We start from the raw sequence: 19,141 nt of genomic DNA, 5'->3' as shown, positions 1-19,141 counted from the left end.
GGAGACTCTCCAGGGTCCTTGGGTCTAATGCTTGCCCTCCTCTCACCAAAGGTCAGCAAACCACTCTCTGGGATTCTCCAGAGTGACTGACAATGGTAATTTCTTCCCAATCAAGTTGCTTCCCTTATTTATCTGTTCCTTGGTCTTACGCTCAAACCACAAATGTGCCCTTGGGGAGAATAACACACTAACTGCCTAATTCTTTCCTGTTGAGAGTTCCCGATCCCTTTGTGATAGATAGGAGTCCACTGAGCTAAAAGAGAGGCAAGGCCACAGGGGTATGGGAGACGGCAGAAGGGAGGTGGGGACTGTAAGCCATAGAAAACTCCTTTATAATTTTGCCAAAGTTGGTACAGCACACTCCAGACAGCTTGCTGAGTGGAAGAAGGAGGCCTCCATCTTCTCTTTGATCTTCTCTCCCTCTCACACTCGTTCTTGCTGACCTAGCAGTGTTAAAGCATGTCAGGATTCAAGAGGGGGTTCAGGTGATCAGGATGGGGTTCATAGGAGCTCTCCTGAAGAAAAGGCAGAGACAGTCTAGTTATTAATGAGGTGAACCATTCACCAGGGTCTTAGGAGTCAAGGAAATAATTCCAAAGACTACATTCTCAAAGTTCATCATTTTTTAGCACAGCTGGGTTGTTGTTCAGTTGCTTAGTCGTGTCTGACTCTTTGCAACCCCATGGACTGCAGCATGCCAGGCTTCCCTGTCCTTCACTATCTCCTCGAGTTTGCTCAAACTCATGTCCATTTAGCCGATGATACCATCCAACCATCTCATCCTCTGTCTATCCCTACTCCTCCTGCCCTCAATCTTTCCCAGCATCAGGGTCTTTTCCAATGAATCACTCTTCAAATCAGGTGGCCAAAGTATTGGAGCTTCAGCTTCAGTCCTTATGAGTATTCAGGATTGAGTGCCTTTAGGATTAACTGGTTTGACCTCCTTGCAGCCCAAGGGACTCTCAAGAGTCTTCTCCAGCACCACAGTTCAAAAACATCAATTCTTTGGCACTCAGCTTTATTTATGGTCCAGTTCTCACATCTGTACATGGCTACTGGCTTACCAGCTACTTTATGTGACCTTGGGCAGATGGCCTATTCTCTCCAAACTGTTTCCTTAATTGCAAAATGAGGCTATAAGAGGCCTACCTTCTCAAGATTAGGTGAAGATCAAATGAAAGAAAGTGTTAGTGCTCAGTTGTGTCCAACTCTTTTCAACCCCATGGACCATAACCCGCCAGGCTCCTCTGTCCATGGAATTCTCCAGGCAAGAATACTGGAGTGGGTTGCCAGTCCCTTTTCCTGGGGATTTTCCCAACTCAGGGATCGAACCCAGGTCTCTTTACCATCTGAGCCACCAGGGAAGATCAAATGAGATCATATAAATTCTTTGTCAACTCTAAGCCATCATTATTCCTCATTCACTGATCACCTTTACCCCTAACTGGCTGCTGTACACAAAGTAAGTACCAGAATCTGCCATTAAATTGTTTTACTGGAAGAAATAAAAAGGCAACACAAATTGAAAAAATAGCATAAGAGAGCAAACTTGGAGAGACAGTCCTGGATGGAAGTCAACAGCAGCCTTGACAAAGAAATGCCAAGTTCTCTAACCTTTGTACTATACTTCAAAGGGCATTGGCCCTTGACTCACAGGTAACACAAATATTTTTTACTCCAATGTATTTCTTCATTCAACACACTCATCGCATTCTCCCTGGGTTCTCTCCATGTTTATCAATATTATGACTGCCTTTTAAACAGAAATCCAAGTGTGATAAAAATATCACAGGCTCTTATATAAAATGCGTTTCTGGGTTCCATACCTAGAGACTCTGGGGTGAGCCTTACCAGTTTGCTCTTCTGGGCAACCCCAGACCCATCCTTTCAGACACTCTGCATTGGTTAAGCCCGAAAGGGGATGGGCTGTGATCATTAACTACCCAGTATATTGTTAATGCCCAGCACTCAGAAAAGATGCTTGCAAATAAACAAGGCACGCCAGGAAGTCTGAACGTTTGCTTCTTAGAGAATGTCACACTTTGTCCCCAGTATCATTTCACAACTTCAACCAGTTGCATAACTCCTACCCCTCCTTAAGAAAGAAATTCCAGCCACATCAGTTTTCCCGTAGTGAACTTTCCTGACACCCCCAGGCTGGATTAAGTGAACTTCGTTGCGGTTCCACAGATCCCAGACCAGACCAGCACTTACTTTATATTCCATTTGTCGACCTCACTGCTAGTCTTTCCCCCACTAGCAAGGAGTTTGCTCTCTCCCTAAGGACAAGGGCTGTATCTCCTCCTCTTTTGCATTTCCACCATCTAGACCAGTGACCGGCACGAAATCAGCCATGATTAATGAAATGAACCATTCTGTTCAATGGAATAGGATGGGACAGGTGGATAAACACCTTGGGATGAAGAGACAAGACCCTCTGAGATGTTCTAGTACAAGGACCCTATCCTCCCAGGATGAGCCACACGATGTATGTGGCTAGTTTTCAAGGAATGGAGATTTTGTTCTCATCCTTGGTTTAGGGATTTTGAGAAATTATTTCAAGGAATAGGGCATCAAGAGATGCTCCTTTTAATGCTGTGGACATGTCTCTTAGTTTTTCATACCAATTTTCACACCGTGAAGCAGGTGTTACAGTTAGCTCGTGTCAGAGGACCATTCGCACAAAGATTGTGTTTCTGTAGGAAATCATCATATACTGTGCCACTCTTTACCCACACCTGATCATCTCCTATAAGGGGGTTCCCCACCCCCCACCCCCACATTGTGGAACTCCATATGGCCATGTGACTGACTCTGGCCAAGAACTGTGGGCAGAGGTGGTCAGACTCACCCCTAGAGGGAGGCTGTACTGTAAGAGCAGGTCCCAGAACAAAGAAGATAATGACAGAAGCAGAGCACCAACTGACCCACAACAGACACAGAGTGTGGGCAAGAAGTGAACATGTTTTTGCCATAAGCACTGGCATTTAGGAGCTGTTGCTGCCATGTAACCTGGCCTTTCTTAGCTCGTATACAGATGCCCACATGCTCCCTTTTTTAATCAATGAAAATGTTCACACACAACTAGGCTCATTTTGTGATTTTAAGAAATATAATTCTGTTTTTCCTTTCTGGCCATGTTGTACAGCTTACAGGATCTTAGTTCCCCAACCAGGGACCTAACTGGTGAGAATGCCAAGTCCCAACCACTGGACTGCTAGGGAAGTCCCAGAAAATATATTTCTTAACATACACCTCTGCAGGTCTCAGTTCCCATGTCTGTAAAATAAGAGAAAAAAGAATAATATCAATTGTTAATTACATGTTTATCATGCGTCAAGGCTGTTCTTTAGAAAAGTATCCCATTTTATCCTTACAACCCAGTGAGGTAGGTGTTATCATACTCGTTATACAAAGGAGCAGAGGCCTAGAGAGGTTAAGAAACTTGCCTGAGGATATAAAATACTGAGTCTAGTTAATGATGGAATGCAAATAACCTGGCACCAGTCTGGTCTCCTGACTTCTGTGCTAAGTCTGTGGGTTAACCTCTAAGATACAGTCTGTCTGGGACCCATGAAGGCTCTGTGACATTGCCATATGCTAACTGCCCTAGGTCTTCAATTTTGAAACCGAGACCCATTTCCACCACTGCCCTTCTCTTGTAGGTTTAAGACATCATTTGTGCCGTGCTTTGAACATCTTGGAAGGCAGCAGAGGCATGGGGGTGTGGGGTGCCCCTGTTCGCAGAGGAGGATGCGCCTCCCCCCGGGGGCAGGGTCCACTCCAGTTATTTTCCAAAGTCGCAGTCTTGCTGCATGAGAAATGTGCTGCCACAGCAGAAAGTCTTCCTGCTCCTGCCAGGAGACTTTTATATATACACAGAAATGGCTCACTGGAGAAGTGGGGGTCGGGGAGGGGGGCTTCCCTTGGGGGAGTTGGGGATGAAGGGGTGTGGGCTCATCGTGTGGCTCTGGATTCAGGTTGCAGGGAATTTGGTTCATTTAATCCCAATAAACCTCACAACAGGCACACCTCGAAGGCATGAGTGGAAGGCCAGCTCCTTTCATAGAAGGACACTGGTGGGAAGATACACAGACTTCCCCTATCTTGAGCCCAGTTAGACCCTGCAAGGAACCTGCATCCATCTCCCTTCTTCTGCTATTTTGAGAAGACATTTCCATTCTCTGTGGTCCTCCCTCCTGATGACCTGGTTCTAGAGGGTAATAAAAGCTCAAGTTCAATTGACCTAAAAAGAAACTGGTTCCTTCAGAGACACAGAAATACCAAACCAAGGGCCTCCAGAGTCTCTCAGCTTGAGGGCAGTAATGAAGCTCTCTCACATTAATCTGCACCCTGAACCACCCTGAGCTCCTTGCAAGGCTCTTGTAGATCCAATCCTGGGTTCTGGTCAGGGACGGAGCCCTGAATTAGACTCCTGCTCTGTCGTCATGACTGCGGGCAAACCTCTTCGCTTCTCTGAATCTGCACCTCCGTCTCTTTGAAATGATGGAGTTGGAGAAGACAAGCTCTAAGGATGCGATCGTAGCAGTGTGAGTCTAGGATGCCATGAGATCTGTGGTTCTGGGACCATGCTGGCATAGCTGTCTTGCCTGACCATTAGCAAGAATAGCAACACTGGTTTACCCCCTCCCATACACTCTGTCTTCCCTGTTATTGGAAGGCTAGAGACTCAATTTCTGTCCCTCTGTCTACCTTCCAGCCACATGTAACTCTCCTCCTGTCTCCACTAGCAGTGTGTACTGCCTGTGCAGTGGAGTACAGACGGATGCCACCAAATATCTGCCATGTCATCAGCCACTTTGTTTTGACCCTCAGCAGCTCTGGCAAAGGACATGATAGAATTACTGTTGGCATGTATATGAGTTTCACTCACCTGCCTTTCACCTCACCTGTAGCTGAGTTCACGGATATTTGGTTTCCATTTTGGCATCTCTAAAAGAGTAGAGCTTAAGTACGAGAGGGACAACCTGGATTTTTTAAGGGCCCCAAACAGTATGGTTTGAGTAACCCCTGTGTTTTTCTGCAAGAAAGTGTTTCAACCGCTGATGGTCAGTAACACCAACAAATCCACCCCCTGCTCAGCCTCCTCTGATCACCACCCCAGCGGCCCCCTTCAGCTGCTCCTCACCAGCCTTCCTTTGGGCAACTAAGTGCTCACTCCCTTCCCTGCAGGGGAGCCTCCTGCGGTACTGCCCCTACCCCCGGACGATCTTGGCCCTGACTCACTGGTGCTGACTCAAAGAAAAGAAAGGCAGACCCCTCCGGCAGCCGGAGGGTGGACCTGGGCCAGAGCCTGCAGGAGTGGGCGGGAGGGCCAGCAGAGGCGGGGAACCCATCAATCAGCCTGTCACTAGGTCTTTGCTGGCCCCTCCCCCACTCCCAACCCGGCCTGGGTCGGCACAGCGGGGTCCCAGAAAAGGAAGGGGAGAAGACAGGCATCTTTATTTTGTAGCAATTATAGATGTGAAGATGGAGCTCATTCCTTTTGGGGGTCCTTCCCCCAGTGAGGCAACCCACCATTACTCACAGGAGGAACGTCTGAGCACCGCCAGGACAGGCCGCCACGGTGGAGCTGAGGGAAAGGGGCAGCCAGGGTAGAGTTCTGAAGCTGTATTTGCAGATTCAGACAAAAGACTGAGATAGTGTCAGCTGTTTATAAAAGAGAAGGCAAACGGAAATTATGAGGAGAGTTTAATGCCCCCAAATCCACTCCCTAGGTACCACCATTTCCTTCACCACCCTCCACATTCTTCTATAGGCTTTCTGGCTACAGGACAACCGGCTTCTATGAGTTAAAGCACTGTGCTTTTAAAGTGTCCCTACTAAAACTATGCTACTCTAGGAGTGTCCTTTTAACCCTCTTAGTACCCAGGAATGCATTTGCAGAGAAGGAATACAGGCCTATAAAACATTCAGGGACACAGAAAAGTGACTTGAGGATGAGGAGGCCAAACTTCAGAAATCCAGAAAGAACGAGAATCCTGACTCAGCTGCTTCCCAGTGTGTAACTGAACTGGGGGTAGTGAGTCAAGTCCCATGGGGCTTGGTCTCCCTATCTAGTGAAGAGGAGTAAAGCCGCAACCACACAGGGACTCGTGAGGGGAGGCACAAGGCTGCACTGCACAGGCACATCTGTCCGGGAAATGATACATGGCACTGAGTGAAAAATGGGAAGAAATAAGCCCGTGGTGAAGGAGCACCAGAGAAGACGGCACTTTCTCACTGTCTCCTTCTTCTGAGACCAGGCTTGATGAGCAAAACTTACCAAGAGCTCCCTCTGCTGTCCATTCTTACACTCACCTTCCTGCATCAAACACGATAAGCCCGCAGCCCTGTGTCCGAGGCTCAGAATGTACACGTGACCTAATTTAATCAGTGGAGTCCTGTTTGTACTTTATTAACATTACTTCTTGAAAACCTTCTTTCCTTTCCGTTCTGTTGTTCCCTCCCTAACTTTATGCCTTTGTCTCAGGCCTGTGTCGGCCCTCCCATCACCAAAATCCCTCATGGTGCATCACACTCAGGAAACCTCAATCTTTTTATCTGTAAGAAGTAAGTTTTCTCTGAAGTTCAAGCCACTAAAATAACAGAGCTAAAGCTGGAAAACAAAACTTCTAGGTCCCAAATTCATCCTTTTCCCACATTCCTCTCTCTCTCTCAAGTGTGTGACCTTAGACATAACACAACTTTTCTAAGCTACTTTTACCTTGTCTGGAAAATGGAAGAAAGAACCGTATTAATCCCATGAGTCTGGTGAGAAGAGAAAGGAAGACAACGCAGGAGCAAAGGAGAGTCAACAACAGAGAGAGCGTGACCAATACTTGCTATGATCTTCGAGCACGAGGCAAGTTCAGTGCTTAGAGTGGAAACAGAACGTGAAAACAGGTAAGACTGGAAAGGTAAACAGGAGTCTAGTCCAGAAGAGCATTGGAAAATATGGTCCCACAGTCACTTGGCGCAGGCTGCCTCGAGGATTACATGAGCTAACACAGGTCAACAATCAGGCTCACAGCACGGTCACATGTTAGGTATTCTTGATAAAACTCTCCTGCTGCTAGTCACAACTTGAAAGCAGGGAAATTTACAAGCAGAATAACTGTGAGCTGATGAGGAAGGAATAGTTGATGATTAAGGAATAGTGGTTTGGAAGGGAAGACAGACTTCGAAAAAAGAACATCAGGAAAAAGAAGTGACGATCCAAATCAACCCTGTAACACTGGCCTTTGAATCTTAACAAATTACACCATTTCATGTGCACATGTGCACACCCATGCACACACACAGCTCCCTCATCAGAGATGAGCCCCTCTCATACTGGCTCCCTTTTAAGTCATACCTCCCTTGAGCAATCCGTTGGCTCTGCCCAGTAGTGGAGTCATGAGGGCATCTCCCTGCATCTGTGTAACCTTTTGACTTACTCTGGGGGGCTACTGGTTTGTGTCTTCATTGCTTTAGTTACTCAGTTAGAAAGTCCAGGGTTTTGACAGTGTATTTAATACGTTCCTCCTGTACTGACCTTTTTAAAGAGAAAAAAAAAATTCTTGAAGCATCTGATAATGTGGTCGAGAGACCTGTACACCCTAAGTTTGAGAAATGCTTCATAAACAAAACCTTATTCAATTAAATATATTTCAAAGATGCACTAACACTACAAGAGATTTTACAACTGGTAAAATAATTTTATTATTAATGAAAATACTAAATTAAAACTTTCTCTTCAAACTAGCAAACCCTAGAAAATACATCCAAGTTCATTTTAATTATAAGTGGTTTGTCCCAAAAGACCTATAATTATTAAATCCTTCAGTTTCTTTCCTTCCTTAGGCTGCTTGACATTATGGAAATTTTAAAATAACTTAAGACTTACTAAACTGTAATTTTATACAAGCTCCTAGCCATTTGATATACGCCCTCCAGATCAATCTTCCAAATCTTAAACTTCATTGCCAGGCTGTTACTTTCTTCTGGTTATCCTGTATCACCCCCTAGCGTCATATATGTTGCTTGCAGCAAAAACATGATGACAAATCTCTGCTGTGTTGAGGAATGAGTATCTGTAGATAAGTACTTTCTTGGTTTACAGATTAGGTTCCCAAAGAATATATGTAAACCCATCAGGTTCCAAGGCCAAATTACACTATATACTTGGGTGCTGTGCTTAGTCGTTCAGTCGTGTCCGACTCTTTGCAACCCCATGGACTGTACCCCACCAGGCTCCTTTGTCCACAGGATTCTCCAAGCAGGAATACTGGAGAGGGTTGCCATGCCTTCCTCCAGGGCATCTTCCCAACTCAGGGATCAAACCCAGGTCTCCCACACTGCAAGCGGATTCTTTACCAGTTGAGCTACCAGGGAAGCTAAACCTTCAAAAAGAGAACTAGTGACCATACCATGGCACCTTATGAAATCTGTTCCTAAAGTCACAAAACAAATGGTGAATATAGTGATATACTCAACAATGATTACTCCTGTTTTCCCCTGCTGACATTTCCAGAGATACATCAATGTTTAATGCCAGTCCAGGAAAATGGAGCAGCAGGCTTCAGCAACAGAGAACAAAACCATAGACAACAATGGCTCGTCTCTTAAAAAGTTAATTTTCTAAAAATGATTAGCATCTATTACATCTTGAGCTGCTGGAATACTCCTTGGTATTTTTTTAGTTTTTGCTTCATAGAATTAATTATTATTTAGGAATTAACTAATTAACATCTTTTCTAGCTTACGATGACTCCAACTTGCTGGGTCTTCTTGCTCCTTGGCACTGACTTTGTAGAACTTATCAGTTCTCCCTATTTCCTCCTGGTTCTTCAGTTATTGTTCAGTATGCTCCTCAGGAACATCTTCAGACCCATCCTCACCTACTTATCTAGTATTTCCTATCTTCATCAGTGGCCCAGAAATGCTAAACACTTATGCACACAGTTTTTTTCTGTTTAACAATATGTCACTTTGTTTCTAGCAATGCTTTCCTGCCTCAAAGTCCACCTTGTTAAATATTAATACTGCTTTCACCCCATGGATTAGTTTTTCAGGTTGTAACTTTATCCTTTTACTTCACACCTTTCTGTATCTTTATGTTTTTAATGTGTCTGTATCCTTATATTTTATCATTTATATCTGATTCTTTAGGTCTTTCTTTAATCTTTTCCTATTCCCTTTAATTGCTTTTTAGTTCTATTTCCACTGGTTTGTTAGTTATGCATTATTTTCTATCCTTTTAATGATTCCAGAGATTACAACACATACTTGATTTGTAATGTGACCTCTTGCCGAATGATCCAAGAACTCTGGAACATTTTAATACTGTTTATCCTTTCTCAACCTGTATGCTGTTGCTATATTTTAGTCTTACCCCAAATTTTTTAGTGCAGTCTATATTTACTTATAGTCTATATTCACTTGCATTTACTTACCTACTTCCCCTTTTTTTGCTGACTCTCATTATTTCCTGCATCTTCAAGTCTTCTCATCCACTTTGTGTCCAGCAGGTGGATCTGCAATCATAAACTGTCTTTGAAGTTGTCTTTATTTTGCCTTCATATTTTAAGAATACAGCCACCGAGTACAGCATCTGAAGATACCCATCTATCATCTTGAAGAGTCTGCTGTTAAGAAGTCGACTGCCTTAGTGCTGCTCCGTTTTGCTACCAGCTGCTTTTAAGATATTCCTTTTGTCTTTGCTATTCATAATACTATGAGATTCTTAGGGTTGACTGTCTTTGTATTTATTTTGCCTAAGGCTTACAGGGAGATTCTTCAATCTGTGGCTTGATATACTTTGACTGATTTGGGAAAATTCTTACCCATTATCATCCCTCCTCTTTCTCCTTTTGGAACTTGTTACACACCTATTCAAGCTCTTCATTTTAGCTCCTGTCTCTTATACTTTTTCATTCCTTTCCCTTGTTTTTGGTGCTCCTGGATATTCTTTTGATTTTTGTAGCCACTGATTCTCTCAACCTGTATCTAATTTGTTGTTAAATTCATCTATGGAGTTCTAATATTAGCTAGTAAAATTTTCAGTACAAGAATTGTCTTTCATTTTTGGTTATGACATTCTTAGTCTTCTTTTATTACCTTGTTCATATTAAGTAGTTACTTTTAAGTTAGTGTCTGAAACTCTACTGTTTGGACACCCTCTGGATCTGTTTCCATTGTCTACTGTTTGTCTTGGTTTTTTTAAATCAAACTCTCATTTCCTTGTACACTTGGTTGTTTTTACTTACCAAATATCATATATTAAAAAGCATAAAGATAATTTGAAGTTGAGAATCTTTTTGTTTTCCAGAGAATATTTACATTTGCTTCTCACAGGCAGCTAAGGCAACTCTAAATTAACCAATCCAATCATGGACTAAGATGATTCACAGCTCATCTGGCTTATTTCCTGCTCTCTTCTACTCCCAGTGTGGAGCCTGCTGGAGTTTTACTCCATACTGGGATCTCACCCAATCAAAGAAGAACCTGGGCAACTTTAGGAAATCTTAGAGGCAGAAATTCATGATCTGCCTTTAATTCCACTAAGACTCAGTTCCAAATAAACCTCTCTGTGTCTGACTGCCCAGTTTACAAATTCCCATAAGAAATCAGGTTTGATCAGTTATATCAGTTTGTATCACGTGATAGCAGGATGGCCTACCTGAAGCAACTGTGCAAGGAGGAACAGGGGAAATAAACATCATGACTCCCCTTTCTTCTCATCGGCCAAGTCTTCTGCTGTTGCCTATTTACTGAGCCTAACGGAAGGCAGAGGACAAGGAGACACACTGCTACAGCCTGTAAGGCAGAGAATCTCCTGGAGCAGAACTGGGTGGTAAAGATGATGTATCTGAAGAGACTCCCTTTTCTGCTTGTTTCTTCAGTGGCACAAAGAACTCAAAATGATCAAAGAACTGCCTCAAATAGAACTGAGACTGTGTTCCCTGGAAGAACATTTCTTCCCCAGGCACGAAGACCTTGAAAAACCATCAAATTCAAGGTCACAAAACAAGAGAAACAAAAAATGCCTTTAGCGGGTCAACTGGTGTAATCCTCAGTGGTGTGAGTCCCACTTCAATCCACTGACTGACCCATGCATCCTATGAGGGAGAAAGCACTGTATACTGTTAGATTTAAGGCATATCCTGTTTCTTGTAGAACAGTACCTAGCCTCACAGAAAGTTAACTCCCAGCTGGTCCTATAACTGAGCCTTTGGCAAACCATCAAGTCTATTAGGCAAACTATCTCCAGGCAATGGGGCACACGGTAAAACACATGACTTCCATGAGGCAAGTCAACTGCAGCAATTCCTTCACTTTCTTCACTGTCAAGAGACTACCGAATAGGTATCACAGTGATGAATTAGGAGTTCTGAAAGCCCATCTACACTGATGCTGGGCAGACATGTTGTAGGCAACAAAGACAAATCTATACCCAAAGTACCTGTCTATCTCTAAGACAAACTGTGGTCCTTTGCACGATGGAAGTCATCCAGTATAATCACTTGTCCAAGCGGCACCCCTAGGGAATGGTGGGTATCATTTTAGCTCAGCATTGGCCTCTTGCTGCAGTGTGCCACTGAGCATAGCCAACAGCCAGGTCATCCTTGATAACGGGGAGGTCCATCTTTTTGAGCTTACACACAGGCTCAATCCCCACTACCATGACTGTTTTGTTCATAGGCCTATTGAGCAAGCCCCAAGGTAGTGGCTGGTGAAAACTGCTGACATCTACAGAATGGGTTATCTTATTTATCTGCTTAGTGAAAACAATATCCATAGTAAATGCTTTTTGTAGGCATTCACATAGGATCTAAATATCAAGAAATATCTACAAACTTATCCCTGCAACATCTCTGTCACCAGTCTTTCTTATTCAACTCTTGGACCAGCTGCTAACCGAGCTGGTTAAGTCCGAGACATTGGAGCAGGTTTAAGTTGTGGTCCAAGACACTTAAGTCTCTACAACCTAGCAAAGTGAACATTCCATTTTAGAAGGCTGCTGTACACATCTGATTTTATAATTTTACGGACCACGTAACAGATGGGCAGTTTCAGATGCATAGAAACAGACATTCTACCGGTAGCAAACCACAGCTACTTTTCCAATGAATAATAGATGGTAGAAATCTCTAACTCCAAACCCTACTGCATGTGATTCTTCTTCTGGAGCATCGCTGAGCAGCTCTACCACTCGCACATGCTAGGTCACAGACGAAACGGCAGAGTAACTTGGACAATGACTTGGACCTGTTCCGAAGTCCTTTCAACAGTCTCCACTCCAAACTGATTGCCTTACAGGTTTCTCAGTAACTAGGACAGGTAAGCACTCAAATGCGACTTGTTTTGCCCTCCAAATCCAAACAAGTCCAATAAATACTATGCTTTCTTAATTAGGGGTGGTCTAAAGTGAAGAAATGTGCTCATCACTGAAGACAGGCAGTGTTATCTAAATTACCATACACCATGTCAAGGCATGTAAGGTTAACAATACTTCTGATTTCACTTTGGTCCAGTTATTTCATCAGTGTAATGGATTACTACCTTTTGAGACACCAACATGATCAAGATCCATCTGAATTACGACAGAATGTGAACTGATAGCCTTGAAGTTAAGAACGTATACTGCTATCCCAGTAATGTGAAAGCAAATTCTGATTACTGTGCATATAGGGATGAGGGGAAACATTTGTTAGGTTAATACTACATCAGAGTCAGGAGTTGCTTTCCTCCAATACAGAGTGGAGATTGATTATGTCTAAGAACACTGCTCATGACAATTTCAGTTGTTCACTGGTTATCATGCATCAGATTCCTCATGTATTCTTTTTACAATATTGGGGTGTTTGAGGTGCATGGGGAAGGGAGGAGCAGAGGAGTACAATTCTAGGTTTGTGCTTGACCTTTCCAAACCTAACAGCCTTCCCTCCATCAGCCAAGGAATGAAAGAAAGGACTTCACCAGTTACTAGGCATACTCAGTGGCATTCTACATGCTGGGAATGAGGGAAAAACCTTAGGGTAGGAGGCAGGATTCCACATACCCAATGATGATTTGACCCAAGAGACCATCTGACTTCCATAAGCTCACATTCTGACCATGGTCAACAGCTTTCAGATTTCCACAATTTACAGCCTGTACTTGTAGCCTGGTTGTAATGTTTTTCAGTGAGTTGCAATTTACAAGGTAGTCTGAGGGACAAATTTTAAATTAGGTGAGTTAACAAGTTTGATGTTACAGATACTTGCCCTTCTAAAATTATAGCCATCTGATTCCTCTAAGAGAATTTTTCCTATTATGTGTAGTTCTGATGAGACTGTCTACCAAGATGCCAAGGGTCAGAAATGCAACCCGTTAAGCCACTTGAACTCTCTTCAGGGTTTTGACTTCTGAATAATGCCCAAGACATTAACATTTTGTCTCAGTTCCTCCACTGCTGTGAAAACTGCCTTGGTTTCTTCATCTTACAATCCTAGTCCTTTTCTTCTAGCCTGTGAAGCACTCAATTATCCTCCAATAAGCATCCCCTTTGCTTTAGTTAGTTCAAGTCAGTCTCTTACATGCAATGAAAAACTCAAAACAGGTAGGAACTGGGGCCGCTCTGTAGTCTTGGCAGGAGTCCATGAACTTTTTCCAAAGTTTAGTGCTTTGCCTTAGCATTACCTTGGTTTATCATTTTATTCAGATTCTCTAAAAAGCAATGATTGGCTCCACTCAGCCTATCATGTGTCCAGCCCTTTTCAATAGTGCTTGGGGAAATTCTTCCATGATTCAGGTGCAAAAGCAGGCAAACTGTACCTTGTTTTCTCCAGACTGGAGTAAGCTAAAGTGACTAATGAACTTAACCCTTGACAGACTGACACTGACAACTTCATACAGGTAATACAACCACAGGTAGACACGATGCAACCGAGTAAAATACATCTTCTCCTTACAGGAAACACACAAAAGCCCCAAGAATTTTAACTGTAGTATGCTCCAGATTACAGGCATGCCATATGGTTGTATGCAGGCAGACACACACCCACATCCACAAACAGGGCATGTTAGCTTCCTGTATCAAAAAATCTTGCTTTAGCCCCCCTATCCCCCTTGTATCAAATGTACCTTTTAACACTCTTCCTGGTTCCCCAACACCCTCACTCACTCTCCTGTCGCAGGCAGTTTCCCTCTTGATTCCACCGGAAGAGAGAGATGCTGGAGATACAGCACCGCTATCTCCACACTTGACACTCTCTCTCCAAGATCCACACCATTATTGAGTGTTCTGAAGCCAAACTGACCTAACTTGTTGAGGGGAAAACTACTATATATCCTTCACAGGTGCGAAACCTGAAGAAAGAGTAATCATGTCCAAGGCCACTAGCTAGAAAGAAATTTAAATCCCTACTATTGACTCTAGAACCCGTGTTTTTAACCACTATGATACATTTTCTTGTTTTTGTCTTTTCTAATTTTGTTATTTCCAAATAAATTTCGGGAATGTGTTCCAGAGTTCAGGTAAAGAAAAATTAGATTCAGACTGAAATTGCCATATATAGAGAATTACCTTGGAACACTTTTACCACGTAAGTTTCCCAAACCAGAGCTGACTGTAGTAGGACATTAACTTGACCCCTGACTCATTTTGACTCCTGTATCCCAAAACTTATGATCAATATTTCCGTTCCCTCTTGTTGAATCCTGGCCCAAAGTACTATCAACAACAAAATGGCTTTTGGTTTTTCAGAGGAAGATAATTAACATGAATCACAACTTTCCTCCCAAAATTTCTTCTCAGCCCAGTTTTAGGTTCCAAAATTATCTCTAGTACTCATCTCTTACTGATAATCCTTTAAAACAAAGCTGAAGTATCCACAGCTCTCACCTCCACACTCAAAACAAAACGTGCAGTTAGAGGTGTTCGTGTTTCTGGCAACCTGTATACGTGAACAGTATTTAGGATACAATAAGATGGCCTGTAAACGCAGAATCTAGTGAGGAACACAAGCATTAGTCTTTATATTCTGATGCAAAGTCAATTAAACAACTTAGAAAGGCTCAGAAAATTGCTATAGAAACAAGCTAAAGGGTGGGGAAGCAGATTAAGAAGGGACATACTCCTGAGTCCATAAAATACAAGGCAGAGTATAGTGATAAAGCAAGGATTACGAGTCAAAAGCCTAAATTTCAGCCTTACCCCCCCCAGCTGCCTCCTATAGTCTTGGAAAAGTCACTTTTTTTTAAAGTTACAAAAATATTTACTATTTCAACAGCCTTCTAGTTGGTCTCTATCTCCAACTATCTTCAAAAAAAACAAAAAGCCCCCAAGTGTATCCAGGAATATCAGCTCTGGAGTCAAGAATGCATGGGTTGAAATGCCAGCTTCATGATTTACAAGTCATATAACTGTCATGTGTAAATGAAGTTATTATCTACACTTCATTTACTTGTCACGGTATTAAATGATACTCCATGCTCAGAATACCCAGACAAGGCAAATGTTAAAATGTTACCTCACCTCTTACAAAATTCTAATTCTCTACTACAAACTGAATCACACCCAAATTCCAAGCAAACTTAACACAAAAGCCTTAAGACTCCAAATTAGAAATCCCAGCTTCCATCATATACTCCATTCCACTATCACACACTGTTCAGCAAACCAAAGCAGAAGAGGTTAACCATACAACTACCCAGGCAGTTTGGTGGAATTGGTGCTTCTTAACCACAGCCAATGAATGCTTAGTCACCTCCTTATGCTAATCCAAAATCCCATTCCTGAAGGCCCGTGTCAAACATTTCAAACAAGGGCAATGTATGATCAGATAAAACACCACAAGTTAACAGGCAGTATATGTCATCTTAACCTTTAAAATATTAAAAAAATACATATTAACTGTGATTTAAAAATTGCATTTTCTGGACCAATCTACTTCAAAGAAGTCTATCTGAAATGACTTAGGCTCATAATCTTATGCCATACATCATTTGACCACTGAAAAAAAAGCAACTGGACTACAACCCACCTCAGCATGCTTTCCCAAGAAAAATTTAAAGGATTTTAATTAAGCTCTTATTTTAGAAAGCAAAAATAATGCAATGCAAATAAGAACGTCTAAGCAATAAAATTAACAAGCCAAAGTGATTCTGTTAGATAAATTAACCCATTTATTACAGGCTAGCAACGTTATCGATGGTGGCGCTTCTACTGGTCCTTCAGTTCCTTCAGTCTTCTGATGGCGGACTTGACTGTGACAGCAGAGGTGGTGCTGCAAAGAAAAACAAGGTTGGTTCCACACTAGTCGCATGCGAAGTGGCAGATGGGAACACGCCTCACACTCACAATGCAACCCCAATGACGGCATCCACTGGCCATCGCATACATCTAACTGCTCACAGACAGGAGAGCACGAAATGAGCAGCAAAGAATGATTGAGAGAGGCTGACTACACTCACTAACAAGGAATGGGCAGAATGTCAGAAGAAACTAGTAAATTACAGGATGGTACAATGAGAGATGTCAAGGAAACAATGTCTAAGGCAGCACAGCTAACTAAAGCACACTGTGGAAATGAGGAAACAATGTTTTCCTACAACACTCAGGCACTGTACCTGAAAAACCACTCCACCGCATATGGCAGATGAATACTAACTCATTTATCCATCACAACCAAGAGCACTGTCCATTTTCCCTTTTGTCCACACAGAACCCCAACAAGGTGCTTTATGTCCACATCATCATTTCAACATTTTCCAGTATTTTACACTGCTTCAATTTTAAATTTAACAAAAACCAAAAGTTCTAACTACACTAGCCAAATCATTTTACTATGTGACTAATGCATGGGAAATAGATGGGGAAACAGTGTCAGACTTTATATTTTTGGCTCCAAAATCACTGCAGATGGTGACTGCAGCCATGAAATTAAAAGACGCTTACTCCTTGGAAAAAAGTTATGACCAACCTAGATAGTATATTCAAAAGCAGAGACATTACTTTGCCAACAAAGGTAGGTCTAGTCAAGGCTATGGTTTTTCCAGTGGTCATGTATGGATATGAGAGTTGGACTGTGAAGAAAGCTGAGCACCCAAGAATTTATGCTTTTGAACTGTGGTGTTGGAGAAGACTCTTGAGAGTCCCTTGGACTGCAAGGAGATCCAACCAGTCCATTCTGAAGAAGATCAGCCCTGGGATTTCTTTGGAAGGAATGACGCTAAAGCTGAAACTCCAGTACTTTGGCCACCTCATGCGAAGAGTTGACTCATTGGAAGACTGAGGCTGGGAGGGATTGGGGGCAGGAGGAGAAGGGGATGACAGAGGATGAGACGGCTGGATGGCATCACGGACTCAATGGACGTGAGTCTGAGTGAACTCCGGGAGTTGGTGATGGACAGGGAGGCCTGGTGTGCTGTGATTCATGGGGTTGCAAAGAGTCGGACACAACTGAGCGACTGGACTGAACTGAATGTTGGACAGCACGAGTTTATAAGCTAGCTAAAGGGAAACCATGTCAGCCTTCAGGTTCAGCAATGAATCTCCAGATTAGAGGCCTTCAAGGATGGCTTAAATTTCCAGAATTGGATGAAGTCCAATATAATCAACAACCAACACAGAAGTTTCTCTCTGCAATTATCACTTGGCCCTTTGTCAGTCACAAAGTGGAAGCACCTCAACCAATACTGTTTAGAATAGCAAAGGTGTGTTGGCCAGATGGCCTCACATGTACAGCAATAAGCTAAATGACCTCTTAATTTTTACAAAAACAGCCTGCCAAACAAGTGTTGTTCAGTAGTCAGCCCAACTAGCACATCTGTTAAAATTAGCCCATCCAGCGACAAACCTGAATTTTGACATGGCCCCCACGCTTTCAAACACTGTAAAGAAATGGACTCACTTGTAGGTCCAGGCACCACCAGCTACTGTTTTCATGCAGGAACCACAATGCCAAATGCCCACAGCTCTTCTCTTCATCTTGGTCTGTAAAAGATAATCGATTTTTCCTATGACCAAAGAAAAGCCTTCTATTTTACAAATATCCAGGAGTCTAAGAACACTAGGAAGCTAGAAATGGTGTATTTTGTGAGATTATTTGTTTTTTCCCCCCAAATTTCAGCGTCTCTGGTGCAAAATTTGCAATCATGGTGACATAGCCAAGGATGTGAATGACCTGCCCTCTTCCCCCCACCTCCAAAAACAGTATTTCTGCACACAGTAAACAAAAATCTCTAGCAACATCAGCAGACAAAAGTTGACAGAACCATATTCCACAAAGGAGGTTTGACTTAGGCTGGGGCTGTCAAATAATTTCCCCCCCTTTAACTCCCAAATGGTTTTCTTTGAAGGAAAAGCGTTTGACAAAGCCCGAAGATATAAACACCACTCTTATCTCAAAACTGGTCACCAACGGGTGTGTGCAGCTAACTGCTCAACAACTTAGAGCCAGCAAACTATGTATGAACTTCCTTCGAGAGGACCCGTTTCGGAAGGAAACCATCCCGCCCTCGTCCCTTCGCGTCCAGAGACCATCTTACTTTGCCACAGAAGGAGCAGGTATACTTGGCGTGCTGGCTGATTTCAATTTTCTTCACCATTTTTCTGAGGGAGGCACCATAACGGGTCCCGTACTTGCCCACGATTCCGACCTTCTTGGTGCGTTTCGCCTGTTAGGAATAAGTTAAGAGAGAAAACAGATATTAGAACTCAGGAACGGGACTTCGCCACTCCATCAAGTTTCGGCGCCTCCACACGCCATTCTTCCCCCTGCCCACCTAGCTCTCCAACCCCCAACCCTATCCCCGTAAACCCAGGGCCCACGGCGGGCCCGGTGCCCAGGGGCACCCGGTGAACCCAGCCTGGACGCGCCAGCCCCCGCCAAACCGCCCAAATCTGCGTTCCAGGGGACAGGCGAGGGTACGCAGATCGGGGACACGGGACATAGCGGGCGAGCAGAGGCAAGTTAGGGCAAATAAACCAAAAAAAAGGGCAGATGCAAGCGGATAGACGTTTAGGCCTCATCCTGAACAAAACTCACCATGTTAACGCAACCTAGATCCGAGCCCAAGAGGAAGATGGAAAGTGCGCAGGCGCGGTTTTAGGCCGACAAGAGGAAGTGGTGTATGGGAGGCCCAGATAGGAACTGAACTCTATGGTCTGGAG

At 43.3% G+C, this 19,141-nt stretch overlaps 1 protein-coding gene across 2 annotated transcripts; it reads right to left on the bottom strand.

Moving 5' to 3' along the window:
• Positions 1-309: 309 nt before the first annotated feature.
• On the bottom strand, positions 310-19,141 carry RPL37A (ribosomal protein L37a). 2 transcript variants are annotated; one of them, XM_052660893.1, is made up of 5 exons: positions 19,017-19,141; positions 18,517-18,645; positions 17,880-17,962; positions 16,160-16,253; positions 310-515 (listed from the first exon to the last, which is right to left on the bottom strand). In XM_052660893.1, the coding sequence occupies exons 1-4, from the start codon at positions 19,017-19,019 to the stop codon at positions 16,190-16,192; spliced, it is 279 nt and encodes a 92-aa protein (XP_052516853.1). In that variant the 5' UTR covers positions 19,020-19,141; the 3' UTR covers positions 310-515; positions 16,160-16,189. The 2 variants fall into 2 exon arrangements, with proteins under 2 accessions (XP_052516853.1, XP_052516843.1); XM_052660883.1 differs by lacking the exon at positions 310-515 and having other exon boundaries at positions 16,130-16,253.

This window comes from Budorcas taxicolor, chromosome 2 (assembly GCF_023091745.1).
Source record: "Budorcas taxicolor isolate Tak-1 chromosome 2, Takin1.1, whole genome shotgun sequence".
Classification (NCBI taxonomy): domain Eukaryota; kingdom Metazoa; phylum Chordata; class Mammalia; order Artiodactyla; family Bovidae; genus Budorcas; species Budorcas taxicolor.
Note: the sequence above shows the minus strand (reverse complement) of the source record. Positions and strands in the feature narration are given on the sequence as shown.